Consider the following 15,946-nt stretch of genomic DNA (forward strand, 5'->3'; position numbering starts at 1 on the left):
TTATCTATTTCTAAGCTGACAGAGGGCTCATCCACACAGTGATTTAGTGTGTGTCTGATGCTACTTGCATCCCTTTGTAATTTGCATGGTTACATGACGTTGCAGGCAAGCAGAAGCTATAACGCAGTTTCTGCCTTTTAAGTCAGAATCAACCCAATCCAATTATAATGTGAAAGGAAAGGAAAAACTATCTCAGCTTCGCTGTGCTCCTCCGTGTAGATGCTTTGCTTGGATTTTTTTTAGTGGGTGGGTTCTCTTATGCCCCATCACCCGCTCGCTTTCTTTCTGCTGCTTGTAAAAGCTGCGGCAGCTGCTGCCTACTTTACCTTTCACTCACCTCCCCCTCTAATCAGTTTCATATAGCTTCATGTCAGTTGCACCCCAACACTCTCCTGGCTGAAGCATGCAATTTACAAGAAATAATGAAACTGACAATAAAAACCTCCCCTTCCCCATTAGCAATATTGATACTCCGGAGGGAATAAACGTGTAAAATTGGGGGTGGGGCCATAAGGAAACAGCAGTCCTAAACCTTTCCAGAGGAACACCTACTTGTGTGAAAGGAAAACTGAATTGGAAGCTACCATTGAGCTAGAAGTGTGGACCTTGAAAAGCTGTTGTGATGGTAAAAGCAGCTTCTTTAGTATGAAGTTAGGTTCCTGCATGGATAAGTCCTAATTCTGCTCTTTTTTATATTCATTTTCTGTAAGTGTGTTTGCTTCCTTTTTATGGTCATCTCCAAGAGCTTTGATCTCTAGATTCAGTTTATTTTTGCTTGCATTCCCCCCCCCTTTTAGGTGGCTATATTCACTAATTAGTTTTCTTCATAGAACTGCTTTCATTGAATCCCAAACTATTGCTTGTGGAATTTCTTCTGTTAAATTGAGAGTAAGGTAATTAGTTTTTTAAAAAACTTTATCCACAATATGTTTCTGGTTAAGTAGGATTGGTTTAGTCTCCAATTAAATGATTTTGCTTGCTTTTTAATTATTTGCATGGTCGTGTAAACTCGTACACGATCAGATGCCCAATAGTCCAAATTAGGATGAGTGAATCTGTCCAGCCCAATTATCTGACAACAGAATAAAATCAATGTGTGCGTACATGTCATGCCTGACTGACTGACTGAAAAGAAGGTATAATTGGAATAATTTGGATTTGTTTCCTTCCAAGTGTCTAACAGTTTTTAAACTGAAATCATCCATTTTAGTCATAGTTTTCCTTATTTTAGATCATTTTACTTTCTCTGTCTCTTTGTTTGTCTCTGGTCCAATTTAAGTCTCCTCCTAATATTATGCCACCTTCTGCAGTTTGTGTTAATTTATTCATGACCTGAGTTAGAAAATTGTCTCAGTCCTTATTAGGACTAGAAACACAGTCTGAGTCATTTTTGTATCTTGATTTTGACAAAGCTGTTGCCTTATACCCGAAAATCTAGGGTATGTGAAAACCAGATCACTACTCCCTGGTGCCATAAACCAGTCCCCATGTAAGCTTGGAAGTACAAGTTTAAGCTCTCTGAATTTTTTTGAGTCTTTTGTAATGTAATAATATCAGCCCCTCTTTTTTCAGAGATAACCAAATTCTTGTTCACTTATCAGGATCTCCTCAACCATTACAAGAGCATATAAATTTTATTCCCATGACAATGTTGGAATTTTATGTTGATAACAAAAGTTGTGATATAAAGGGGGAAAGAAACCAATATGTCCTTACATCTGAGTTGCTGTGGGTTTGATAGCATAAGTTGCTAAGAGATCTCACACATACCTGTAGAGGGAGGAAACATTTTCCAGCTTTAAAGATATATAGATGGGTATTGTGTGGCCTTGAAAGATGAAGATATATAAAGTGAATACTCCCAATTATCATGATCAGACCACGTGCAATAAGTATCTAATATGTTTCCAGATGGTATCTCTTGCTGATGAGAGATTGTAGCATAAATTTAAAACATTCCAAGTAAATTCAAAAAACCACAATGTAAAAACAGCTAGAAATTTCAGACCTATAATGTTTATGCCTCTTGTTAAAAGAACAAAAGGTAAGATGAAGTAGAACCAGATTTCCAAGTCTAGCTTCTGTTCCTTATAGTCTCCTACCATCAGGTTGCCCAAGAATAACCCCCTCCTAAAATTCCCAACCAAAACCAACAATACCAACAGAACTCCCAACTGGGTCCCCTCTGCATGGCTAGCTACTAGATGGCAGCAACACATCTCTTCCCCAGAAAAGATGCAAGTAAGGGACCTGTATAAAAAATTAGGGGACATCTCCTGTATTGCACTTTATTGTAAATGTTTGTAGATTCGCCTCCAAACTCCTTGTTTTTTAGAAAGCTGTGAACTATTAAATTGAACAGCAAGATTTTTGTAACGTATATACAAAGTTCATTGACTTTTAAAACCAAATTCTCCACATTGCAAAACTTAATCGTGTTTTCTGAGATGTCTTTCATTTTGAGTAAAGAGTTAAGATCTTTTCTTCTTTTCTCCTTTTGCCTTTTGTCCCATCTGTCTCTTTCTTTATGCACCTTTTCTTTCTTTTTCTCCTTTTTCTTTGTTTGACAGAAAACATGACAAAATCTATGATTGGCAATCCCATCAATTCCAGATTCTCCTGTGTTGCTGATCTCTTGCCCATTTTAAAGCTTCAGTGTTAACATCAATTCACGTGCCTCTTCTATGTTCACCACTGTCAGTGTTTTGCCCTCTTTCACCACAATTAATTTGAAAGGAAAACCCCAACACTGTTTGGTTTCTGCTTTTCTAAGCACTTCTGTGAATTGTTTAAAGTCTCTCTGTTTCTGTAGAGTTTTACTGTTAAGTCTTGGAAGATACACACTTTGCTTCCTATGCATTCTAAGTGGAGCTTAGATGTTGTCCTTTTCATTATGATGTCTTTTACTATATAGTGGTGAAATTTGATTATTGTATCTCTAGGACATTGTCCCAGAGTGAGCTGTGGTATGGTAGCCCTATGAATCCTTTCACTGTCTTTTGGGTGTAAGTGCCAATCTGGAAGCAATTTCTTCATCCAGTCAGTAAAAAAATGTGAGGAAATTGGGGACCCCTGGTAGATCCTCTGTGACCCCCCCCCCCAAACTCTGAGATTTGTCCTTCTTGATCAATCCTCCCATTATGATATTTTTTGCTTGCTTTTTTAAGTGCCAAAATGGTGGATTTGTGTTTTAGGCTCATGTAAAAAGCTGAGCGTGTTTTGCTAAAGTTGATCAGCTTTTCAGCCATTCCTTTAATCTCATCTTTTGAGGGAGAGATTGTAATTGCCCATTCAGTCATTAAGTCCTTTTTAAGATATATTATTAAGTCCGCCACAGGGTCTGAGTTGCCTTTTGAAATGTGAGCTGTTTTCCCAGCTATTGTAGGCCCTATCACATCTTCCACCTGGTCAATTTCAGCCACTGGTATTCTAGGTGTAGAGTAGGTAATTAATGTTTTTTCTTTAGCTCCAAGGAAGTCTGAGGTCATTTCTTTGCTAGAGGTTGTAAATGTTTCATGGCTCCTGTGGGTTTAAACGCTATTTGCTTTAATTAATATGTGGTGTGAGACAGGGGCAGGCAAGCTAAGCTGCCTTCTCTTGCAGAGATGTCACACAGAGGGATGTGTTCTTGAGCTATGATAATGCCTTTTGCTTGCCTGAATGGAGGATATATGTGTGGTGAGTGTAGAAAGAAACCAGTGGCTTTTGTGTAACTGGAGTACAGCCTACTGTACATCCATTGCTCCATCTGTGGTCCCACCTACCACCAGCCCCCAGAAGGTTGCCCATGAGATTCTCCACCTGTGGGGTGGTGTCCAACAAAGTAATTCTGTTAGTTCATCTAAACCTTGGGAACAGATGTGGGGAGAGGAGAGGGAGGGAAAGTTCTGTTGCGCAAATGAAATGAAACTACCTTGTTGGGTACTGCTCTGGTGCATAAGATAGAATTTTGGGCATGATGTAACATTGTTTTGAAGGAGGAATGGAAGTTGACAAGATGTGTCCCTCTGCTTCTTTGCCTCTATTTGTCAGGGTTATAGTGGGCTGTTTTAAGTTCTGCACCATGAGTACAAGAATTTGCTGTCCATAAAGTAGTTTGGAGACTTCTCCTTCCTGTTGTGCTTGAATCTGTTTTTACCAGGAAATGGGGGATGTTTGTCAATGAGGGCCCATATTGAACGACAGAATTCTATTAGGCATCACGTAATGCATTCTGACACTGACGATGTTTTCTGACCGATTTCATGCTTGAACCAGTTGTGAAAATTTACATGCTCCATATATGTAGCACTATTATTATTATTATTATTATTATTATTATTACCCCACCTTATTTTCCAAACTGAAACTCAAGGCGGCTTCCAGATAAAAATACATATAATTAAGAACATACAATAGTCTAAAATAAATAGAATTAAGCTATTTCCAATATTAAAACTGTTCAAACATACACTTAATAAATCACCTCAGTTTAAAATAGTACAATTAAACAATAACAATGCAGCACCCTCTTCAAGCCCTGACCTTAGCAACCTTCAGCTCCAAAGGTCTGTTAGAATAAAAAAGTCTTTACCTGCTGACAGAAGGATTGTAAAGAGGGGGCCATTCTTGCCTCCCTAGGAAGGGAATGTCAGAGCCTAGGGGCAGCCACCGAAAAGGCCCTATCTCGCATCCCCACTAAACATACTTGTGTAGATGTGGGGATTGAGAGAAGGGCCTTTCCTGAGGATCTCAGGGCCTTGGCAGGCTCATATAGGGAGATACGGTCTGACAGATAGCCTGGACCTAAGCCGTATAGGGCTTTATAGGTCATAACCAGCACTTTGAATTGTGTCCGGAAACAAACTGGCAGCCAGTGGAGCTGCTGCAGCAGGGGAGTTGTATGATCCCTGTATCCAGCCCCAGTTAGCATTCTGGCCGCAGCTCGTTGCACCAGTCGAAGTTTCCAAATAGTCTTCAGAGGCAGCCCCACGTAGAGCACGTTACAATAATCTAAACGGGATGTAACCTAGGCATGTGTCACTGTGGCCAGATCAGACGGCTCAAGGAATGGGCGCAGTTGGCGCACTAATCTTAACTGTGCAAAAGCACTCCTGGCTATCGTAGAAACCTGGGCCTCCAAGTTTAAAGCTGAGTCCAAGAGCACACCCAGACTGTGAACCTGCGTCTTCAGGGGGAGTGTAACCCCATCTAGCACAGGCTGAATTCCTATTCCCTGATTTGCCTTTCGACTGACCACGAGCACCTCTGTCTTGTCTGGATTAAGCTTCAATTTGTTCACCCTCATCCAATCCACCGCTGATGCCAGACACCAGTTTAGGACCAAGACAGCTTCCTTGGAGTTAGGTGGAAAGGGGAGATAGAGTTGGGTGTCATCAGCATACTGATGGCACCAGACCCCAAACCCCTGGACAACCTCTCCCAGCGGTTTCATGTAGATGTTAAATAGCATGGGGGACAAAACTGAGCCCTGGGGGACCCCACAGGCCAAAGGCCAAGGAGTTGAACAGGAATCCCCCAGCACCACCTTCTGGGTTTGTACCTCCAGGAAGGAGTGGAGCCACTGTAAAACAGTGCCCCCAAGTCCCATCACATCAAGGTGGCCCAGGAGAATACAATGGTCGATTGTATCGAAAGCCGCTGAGAGGTCCAGCAGAACCAACAGGGACACATTCTCCCTGTCCAGTTCTCTGCATAGGTCATCCACCAAGGCAACCAAAGCCGTCTCCATCCCATAACCAGGCCTGAAACCAGACTGAAATGGATCAAGATACTCCGTTTTATCCAGGAATCCCTGGAGCTGGGAGGCCACCACACGTTCTGTTACCTTGCCCAAAAATGGGATATTGGACACTGGCCGATAGTTATCCATTATAGAAGGGTCCAGGGAGGGCTTTTTCAACAAAGGCCTTACAACTGCCTTCTTTAGGCACATTGGAACTCTGCCTTGTTGTAAGGAAGCATTGACCACTCCCTTCACCCACTCGGCCAGTCCCTCTCTGGCCCTTTTAATGAGCCAGGAGGGGCAAGGGTCTAGTAGACATGTGGCATTGGAGCAAGGGGGAGCTCTACTAATCAAAGGAAAATTGTCAGTAATCCTACATTTGAAGTAGCTCTTTGTGTCCTGGCCCTAGTTTTTGATATAGTGTCAAGAGTACATAGCAAGTAGCTGCTCTGTTCTTCAGCACTGGGTCCCCAGATGCTGCTGGATTACAACTCCCATCATATCTGACCATTGGTTAAGTTAGGGAGGATGAGAGTTGTAGTCCAGTAACATTTGGGGGATCCAGTGCTGAAGAACACTGTATCTTAGCAGAATGCCTTCATTGTAAACAAAGGGAAGGTGAATTTACTGATCCAAGAGAAAGCGGGGAAGGGGGGAGTTGTGATTTCCAAATAAGAGTTCCAGATACATTTTACTTGTATGTTAACTGCATACATGGGACAAAATCTCCCAACTCTAGGGCTGTTGTTATCTATGTATATCTGAAAAGTATTTGGTTTGAATTTTTTGTATGTAAGTTATCTAAATAAATGAATATGTGAAGATTTCCTCTGCTTAATAGGCACCTGAATAACAAATGTAGCATTCTTGAAAGAGGAGTTCGTGAACTAGACAGTAATATTACGGTTGTATAGTATATTTTGTTCATAATTCACAAAGTTCTTGAGCTGAATTAATAGTTATCACATGCTGGGAACTATCCAGCGAACCATGTAACTTGGTCTGTGGTTATAATTGGGCTTTCTGATTCTTAGCCCCCCAGCAGCTCCTGCTGAAGCTATACCTCAGAGTGCTGTTCAAAGAAAAATGGTCAAGCCTTTCTAAGTTTTCCTAAGCTTTTTGGGTGCTTCAGATGTTAGTATTCGGCAAATAGAAGGGCTCTTTTCCTTTCCAGGACGCTTGTGAAAGAAACATGAAGAAAATGGGACTGCATCCAGACAGTGTATTCCAAAAGTGTTTTGTGTAGCTAGTTTTTCCTTCTCTATGCCAGTGCCACACAGTTGCTTGTGCATCCGTGCATCCTTGTGGAGCAGGCTTGGTCCAGCAGCACAAGCAGTCCCGTTTTAGTAACAATGGGGGCTTCGGCAGGCAAGGCGGTTCTCTTCCCAGTGGACTTGGAGAGACTGATGTATAGGTGGTGCTGGAGAGGGGTGTGAAGGAAGAGGAGGAGTACTGTATCATCCTGGCCTTGGCTGCGAGGTCATGAGTGTTCCACAACTGGATTATGCCCTGCCCTGACTCACCCTTGGCTCAGGAGCTGCAACACCAGGACCATTGTTTTGCATTTCTGTGTTTTTGCATGTGTACATGTATCTTTTTTTTTTTTAGTAAACTTGCATCCTGCCTTTCCATCTGAAGATTCCCAAGGCAGCTAACAATATAAAATTTAAAAATCCATTTTCTACTGACCAGGAAAAAATGATAGAAACCAGGGGCGGGCAGATGTCAGACTTGTTGGATCTACTTTTTTTTTTTACTATAACTCCCAACATCTATCCACATAGAATTAAAGAATAGGTTCCCTTTGAGCACATTCTGAGTCTAGGAATTCATTTTCAATATCAGAAGTGATGAGATCACAGTCTTTCGGCACAGGTCCATGCCTGGTTCCTCATTAGCTTTCTTCATTTCAGTAGCCTAATTTACATGGGAAATGTTGTTTTGTTATTGCTGTTATTAAACAATTGCAATCTACTGAAAATTGCCTAGAGATCTACCAGTAGATCTCAGTCTAACTTCTGCCCACCATTGCTCTGAAATAGATAAATTTGACAGACCAGCAGATAAAAAGTCACAGCTACAGCCAAATAAATTGAGAACCAGCAGTTGAAATAAGTCTTAAAGAGGTAATGAAAGATCATTTAAAGGATGTGGTTTCTGAAGAGAAGAAATGACCAGGAACAGGTAGGAAGGGAGAGGAAAAGAAAAATTAGAGAGTCAAATGAAAAGTGTAGACATACAAGGTGGAAAAAGTGGGTCATACATTGAATGTTTGGGTTCCACATCTGAAAAAGTTGCTATAGTGTGTGCATGTGCATGGCTATGCACTCTGCTTCTTTACTTTGCATAGCAGAAGTGGAGGGTTCTGTACATGTGCCATTTTCATCCTTTGTATTTGAATAGCAAACTTGAAAAGGGAAGAATGTACATGAAATGGGTGAAATCAAGGACTTAAACATGGAAACATACAACACAGTTCAGGCTTGGATATGTAGTCCTGAAAAGCTGCAAGAATGCAGGTCTGGATAAAGAAGTGAATTTTATGAGGGCAACCAGAAGAATAGCTTTGCTTCTGCCCTACTGCTGCATTGGTTAAAGGACAAGCATGAGAAAAACAAGAATGAGACATAATTCAAGCAGTAAAAAGGAAAAGAACAGATTAGAGTATGGCTACATTTGCAGGTAATGCTAAAACTGTTATTTAGCAGAACATACACAAACTGGAATGATACTGAACAAAGTCTCTGGTTCACATGTTCCCCTCTTGCCTCTCCTACTGTCTGATTGGGAGAAACAGTTTGCTAGAATTTACTTTGGTTTCACAGAATCTCATAGGAGATTGTGACTTAACCAACCTGGTCAGTTTCTAAACCAGCCAACTTCAAATCGTGGGTTATGTTTTAAACCACAGTTTCTGTTTCATATGCAACAATAAGACAGACTTAGTGACTGACACAAAGTATGTGCTAGGGCTGTGCAGGAAGTCAGCAGGAGGGAAGAGTGCACAAGTCCAAGGCTACAGCTGAAATTCTTTCTTGATTTTCTTTTTAAGAGTGCATGGTGGTGATTAGTTTTGTGTGCTTTCAGTATCCAGTAATAAATATATGCTGTATGTTTTTCTGTAACCTTAGGTACCAGCTTCAAAGATCATCAGCCTCCAAGGGTAAGCTTAAAATTAATGCATTTGGGGTGACTAGATGGCTCAGGGGAGTTGTAATGAGATGCTGAGCCTTTCACAATTGGTTGGACCAGGTTGGTAGCAAGTAAATTTATTGATAACTGCAATAAGAATTTGTGCCATGTTAATTGGCTACTTATTTTTTATCTCTAGTGATGAGACCATACATCCCTGCCTCATTATTCTTTCAACACTATAAGAAGTTTTTCCAGCAATATCTTTTCCCTCCTCATGGAGACTTAACTTCCAGCTTGACCAGTCATCCACTGGAATAATTAAGAACTGGAGTCTTTAGTAAAAATAACTGTTAAAAAATTAAACTAGAAAAAAAGCTAGAAAAATGAAATCAAGTTAATGCATTTCCATTAATTTGTATGCTAGAGCTTTGAATGCTGAAATGGTAATAGATTATAAATGTGCACTAACAACAAGATGAGGTTCAGGCCCCGATTCATCACATTGGTAAACAACACAATTTGACTCTGATTGCTTCAGAGTCTGCTCAGTTCACCTTGGGCCCAAATCCCCATCTGAAAATCCAAAGTTCAATGCCTCCCCATTGATTAGTATGGGGAAATTAACAAATGGCTATCTTTTTTTCTTTTTGACAGAACTGGATGAAATTTGCAGGCATGATAGCCCCTTCTGAGGGGATGAATACTGCCAATTTCAAAAGGATTGCTGGAATGGTTTTCCTGCAAGGGCAACCTTTACAGTATTGGGATGGTTAAAAAAATCATTTAATCTCCCCTGTTGTGTTGTGGTAAATTTGTTGGGAAATACCAAATATGTACTTCCTTAAAGAAGGAAACCTGCCAAATTTCAGAAAAGATTAGATGTTGTGGTTTTCATACTAGGTGCCTTTTAAAGTTGATTTTTGGGGACAGAAGAATCACAAGGGATTTGCTTCTTTCCCTGTGCTTTTGTGGGCAATTATTTTTGTATAAAAATGGCATACGTTGTAGGAAAGTAACCTGCAGAATTTCAGAAGGATAGGTGTAGGAGCTAGGAAGGGGGGGGGAATCCAGCTTTAGGTTTGTATTCTGCTCAATTGGCCCCAGAAAATCACAGAAACTAAGTGTAAAGCTGATTTGATATGTGTGTGGGTATTGCCAGAGGCAGAAGGACTTGAATGTGGAGCATTTGGCAAGCAAACACTATTAGCAGAATTAGCAAGGAGTATGGAACAAGCAAGAACAAGGTGATATGTTACTTCAGCATCCCTCCTCCGAACCACTGTGATTGGAGACCCTGGTAAAGATAATTATCTGGTAAAGATAATTAAAACCTAAATGTGTCAGTCACAAAGCTACACTCACCTTCTCCCCACCCTGGTGTTTTCCTTATATGGCAAGCCTGGGATGAAATGTTCAAGAGGTTCCAAAACTTGATTGGGGTGATTCAGAGGGAGCCCACTTCTGCTCAGACAAGTCCCAGGTCTCTCTAAATTTGAGGTTAATCTGAATCCAATCCATTCCCCTACAGTGGACTTGTTCAGGCTTGGCTGCTTTGGACAGTAATACTGCTGGATGTTTGATAATCTAATTATTGAACAGATGTTAAATGGCTAAAAGAATACATTAATTTTAATGGACTTTGTTTTTAAGGTGTTCACTCTGCTTAATATTTATAATTGATGCAGTCACTGCAAATGCCTTATATAAATTTTTGTCTTGGCTTGTCCCCTATGGAGTCTTTGAGGATTGAGGAATAGCAGCATATTGCTATGATGGGATTAGTGAGCATTTATGTGGATATGCACAATGCTGCCAAGCCCTGTTTCCTGGTGTTTTTAGGGGGGAAGCGCCACCCCCTCCTGCAGTGTTGCCTATCTTATACAGTAACATGTAAGGTCAGCCGAGAGAGGTATTGGTAGGAGACAATGTAGCTCTTCTATCCTTCATCCACGCTGCCTTTATAGGCACAAATATTTAGATACACACACTCTCTCTCTCTCTTTGATATAAGTGGAAGGCAGATAGATTGTTGAAGTCTGTTATAAGACTATTTCTCATGAACAGCAGATAGGACGATCAATATTTATTCACTGTACCATTTTAGATTGCAGGTGGGGTTTGCATGATTGAGTGCTCTTCTAAACAACAAGAACCCTGCACAAATAAAAATAAATTAGAAGGGTTCTAATCTAACCCGCTACCTGACATGGTAGTTTTCATTGTAGGTGGATTATGGTGGAGCAAGAAGGTATGGAAGAACATTGAGCTATGTTAGCTGCTTCAAGTGGTACAATCCATAAATATATTTACCGCTGCTTTTGCTATGTTTGACATGTAGGCCTGAGCTTTTCTTGACTCGGGTGAATTCTCTGATGGATCTGTGATATTTTTTTTCTGAAAGCTCATTGAAATATAAAATTAAGCACAGATGCTTCTAATATTTCTTCCTCTGCCAGACCTGAGCCCTTGCTTGAAGGTTCCTTTTTCCCTCTGGCAGTAGGAGAAATTGCTAACCATATAGCTACTATTAAAAGGAAGAGTTCCAGTCCATTTTCCTGCAAGTATAAAATCTGTCTGTGCAAGACAGCCTTTGATCTTCCATGTAAGCTGCACTTCCCACTATTGGAGGTGTCAGGTTACAAACAAGGCACCATCACTATGTCCTAGTGCAGGCAATAATATTTCTGATAATAGTTAGGAGATCAAGAGTGTACCTTAGGCTTCCACACTTCCTCTCTCTGTCCCATTTGAATTTCTCTTTCATAAGCACTAACCACATTGCCTTTATAATCAGAGTTTTCAAAGTCTGGTTTCAAGCTGGTTATGAGGCAATCCTTTTAACCATGGTTTGTTTTATTTGTTGAAAAGGATTTATACACAAACTTTTAGTTAAAGGCATTTCAGGTTCATAACATCATACAGAAAAACACAACATATACTATTAAAAAGTGTTGTTAAATGCAACATTAAAAACAGCCAGCAGAGAAAGAAACTTTTATTTATTTATTTGTTGCACTTGTATACAGCCCCATAGCCGAAGCTCTCTGAGTGGTTTACAGCAACCAAAAACATTAAAACAAATATACAATTTAAAACACATATTTTAAAAACAATTTAAAACACAATTTAAAAATTTAAAACAATTTAAGACACATAGTAAAATGCCTGGGAGAAATCATATCCATGATTTAAAATCCTTGGAAAATAAAATGGTCTTTGTCCTGTGCCTAAAAGATAACATAGGCAAGCATCCCTGTGGAAAGAGTTGACTAGAAGGGCACCAAAGTTGAGAGATAGCCTTTTCACAATTTTCTACCCACCTCACCTTAGTTGATGGGGGACTCAAAGGGGGGCTTCTGATTGCACTGTCAGATTCTAAGCAAGAAGACATTCCCTTAGGTCCCATTAATTTATTTTAACTGTTATTTCCATTACACCAGTGGGATAAACTGTCCCAGAGCACCCACAAAAAATATTGTTATTAGTCCTCTTCCTCCTTTGACAAGTTTCCTTGTTCATAAAATCTTCCATCACATGTTACTCATGTGAAGAAGGCTCTATGCAATCAAAGGGACAGTGAGTCTGCACCACTGGTACCACCTATCATGTTGCATGCCTTTCCTTCTCCTGATAGCCATATGTTTATCATGCAAGTGTGAGTAGGGGAAGCTTGCATATATATATGGTCTTATATTTTTATTTAATGGATCAATGGCAATTATATAGATGTTTGTTTCCGACCTCTGATTATTCCAGGTTCATTCTCCTTCAGGGTTTGGTAAATGATCTGCAATGCTTTTTATGCATAATGAAAACAAAATTATTCACTAATAGTCAAAAAACCTTGTGGTTTAAGAACGTACCTATAGCCCACAGATTTTTCTATCAAACTTTAAAAGCAGGGAAATTGGGCAGCTATAGTGAATGCACCAGGGGAGCAGGAGACCCTACCTCCTCTCTGAGATATTGTACTGCCCTACAAATTTGTCAAAATGCAAACACAATTTGGGTTGGTCTTTCACAGTACAATCCACTTGCTGTGTAGCTTGGAAGAATTTGGTAACATGTGCGTATAGCAAATTAGAAAGGAATATAGCTAGCATTACGTTGAATTTTTTTAAAAAGGCACTTCTAGAAGGCATTAAATTTCTGTCCAGTCTTTTAGGGACATAATGCACAGTCCAATCAATCATGAAACGAGTCTGCCATTTGTCTGCTCGTTCATTAATTAACAAGATCAGATCTATATAGTCTCTTTCTTCCCCACAGTTATTAGTAAGAGATACTCTAAACTCTAAATCACACGAAAGAATATGAGCAACAAAAGAATAAAAGAAGAAAAATTTAGCAATAAAAAAGAAAACATAACAAGTTTATAACTGATAGATATACAATCATTCCATAATGCTTGTACATTGTTCCCAGTAGGATAAATGTGTGAATGTATTCTTGTACTGTATTACACAAACATGACAAGTGGACTCAATTTTAAATAAATTAAACTGTTTGCCTTCTGTCACCCTTGCTATGTTAGTTAACTTCACCATATGAACTAACTCCTAAACGCCAAGTCATCCAGAGATGTGGTTCTCTTCTTTTTCTGTTAATAAATGAATGATTATTTCCCTGTCTTTAGCAAAATCAAATATTTATATAACCAAACAGTATAACTAATGTATCTGCTGATAAACCATAACCCTGTTAATGTTCTTAATTTCATTTATTACCACCATCCAGAAAATCCATGTTTTAGCGCAGGACCAAATTATATGGAGCATATCAGCATTATATTTCCAGCATGTATTATTTACTCCTCTGTGTCAGTATGATTGAGCCTTGAGAAAGTTAAAAACCAGTGAAACATGAATTTGTAAACGCTGCTTTAAGTTTTGAACTCAGTTCATTCTGGAGCATAATGCCATAACAGGAACAGGTTCGTAGCTTGGGGGTTCTTTTCGATCCATTCCTGTCTCTTGAGGCGCAGGTGGCCTCGGTGGCACGGAATGCGTTCTACCACCTTCGGTTGGTAGCCCAGCTACGTCCCTATCTGGAAAGCGACGACCTCGCTTCAGTTGTGCATGCTCTGGTAACCTCTAGACTGGATTACTGCAATGCGCTCTATGTGGGGCTGCCTTTGAAGACAGTTCGGAAACTACAGCTAGTGCAAAACGCAGCTGCTAGACTGCTGACGAGGACTAGGCGGTCTGCACATATAACACCTGTTCTGGCTCGTTTGCACTGGCTACCTATTTGTTTCCGGGCCAAATTCAAAGTGCTAGTTTTGACTTATAAAGCCTTACACAGCGCGGGACCACAATACCTAGCGGAACGCCTCTCCCGATATGAACCTACCCGTTCACTACGTTCAACATCTAAGGCCCTCCTCCGAGCTCCGAGTCACATAGAAGCTTGGAGGGTAGTAACAAGATCTAGGGCCTTTTCAGTGGTTGCCCCCGATTTATGGAACAGTCTCCCCGATGAGGTGCGCTTGGCACCTACACTTTTATCCTTTCGGCGCCAGGTTAAAACCTTTTTATTCTCCCAGGCATTTTAATCTATTTGTGTTTTAATCTACATCAGGTTGTTTACTTGTTTAATAATGTATACTTTGTTGTTTCTTGTGATTTTATTGTATTTTATCTATGTTGTGCACCGCCCTGAGAGCCCTTGGGCTGTGGGCGGTATATAAATCGAATAAATAAATAAATAAATAACCATTTCCATATGTCTAATGAAGTATCCTGCCTTGTCTTTCACATCTATGTTATGTGTTTACGTGCCAATGCCCGTTATAATACCATATGTTACTCAATAGGTTTTTTTTCTTTTGACATTGAAATGCAGAGTCTGTTTACTGTCAAGAACTGTGAGCTGCATGCCTTAATTGCAAACATTGGGGAGAAAGTGGATGATGATGTTGCATTTCAGTAATAATTTAATTATAAGATTTAAAATTTCTGTGCATATATAGTTTTCTTAGCTCCATCAATGCATTATTATTTCAAAATGACAGATTACCTAGAATTGTTTCTTCCTCTTTCCTCCTTGTAAACTGCTGTGAGTGGTGATAATCCCAGGCTTAATTTTTTCCCCTTAGTTCATTCCTGTTAATAAACAAACCTTTATTACAGAAGGTTGTTTTTAGCGGGTCCTTGTCAGATTTACTACAAGGTATATTTCAAGTCTGAGCAGGTTTTCCCTGCAACCCTTGGTTTCTTTTCATCCCAAAGTTCTTTAGCAGATTTTGCCAGTTAATGATGATTTTGTAAGATGCAGTGGTATATTCAGAAATAAAAGCAGTGTCTTTTAGAGTACCATCTTTTCTAGGTCAGATATTATCCCCATGCAAAAGATTTTTAAACATCCTGCATGAGTTTATCATGATTAATTACAGTTAGCCTTTCCAGACTTTCAATAATCCATATCCCTAAGTACTTACTGGTGGAGTCTCACAGTTGAATAAAATATTGTTTTGCTATTTTGTCCATTGTGGTCTTATGTACGTTAAACCCATCAATTAAGATTTTCTAATATTAATTTTGTAGCCAGAGATTATATTAAATTCCAGTTAATACCTTCTCAGAAGACTTCTTTGGATCACATATAAATAATGCCGCATCATCTGCTTATAAATTAAGACAAGACAAGAGGAGTTTAAAATTAATACAGTTTATTGCTTTATTAGTCCTTGATGCTTTGGTTAGAGGCTCAATAGATGGAGCAAACAAAAATGGAGAAAGGGGGTAACCTTTTTGAATTTCTCTTTTAAGATTAAATATATCTGAACTTACCCCATTAACTGAGACAGTAGCATATAAGTTAGAGCGGGTTCAGAAGAGGGCGACGAGGATGACAGCCGGTATGGAGAACAAGTCTTATGAGGAAAGGTTGAAGGAACTTGGCATGTTCAGTCTGGTGAAGAGAAGGCTGAGGGGTGACATGATTGCACTCTTTAAGTCCCTGAAGGGCTGTCACATAGAGGAGGGTACAGATTTGTTCTCTGCTGCCCCAGAGGGTAGGACTAGGTCTAATAGTTTTAAGTTGCAGGAGCGCAGATTCAGATTGGACATTAGAAGGAACTTCTTG

At 39.8% G+C, this 15,946-nt stretch overlaps 1 protein-coding gene across 4 annotated transcripts in view; it reads left to right on the forward strand.

The window, feature by feature from the left end:
* The window catches only part of CD47 (CD47 molecule), a 94,285-nt gene that overhangs the window by 66,326 nt on the left and 12,013 nt on the right, over positions 1-15,946 (forward strand). For 3 of the 4 annotated variants that reach the window (XM_061628116.1, XM_061628117.1, XM_061628118.1), the window contains exon 8: positions 8,857-8,888. The exons of the other annotated variant lie outside the window; for it this stretch is intronic. In XM_061628116.1, the coding sequence (XP_061484100.1) occupies positions 8,857-8,888 (32 nt within the window). The remainder of the gene's footprint in view (positions 1-8,856; positions 8,889-15,946) is intronic. 4 annotated transcript variants of the gene reach the window in all.

This window comes from Rhineura floridana, chromosome 5 (assembly GCF_030035675.1).
Source record: "Rhineura floridana isolate rRhiFlo1 chromosome 5, rRhiFlo1.hap2, whole genome shotgun sequence".
Classification (NCBI taxonomy): Eukaryota; Metazoa; Chordata; class Lepidosauria; order Squamata; family Rhineuridae; genus Rhineura; species Rhineura floridana.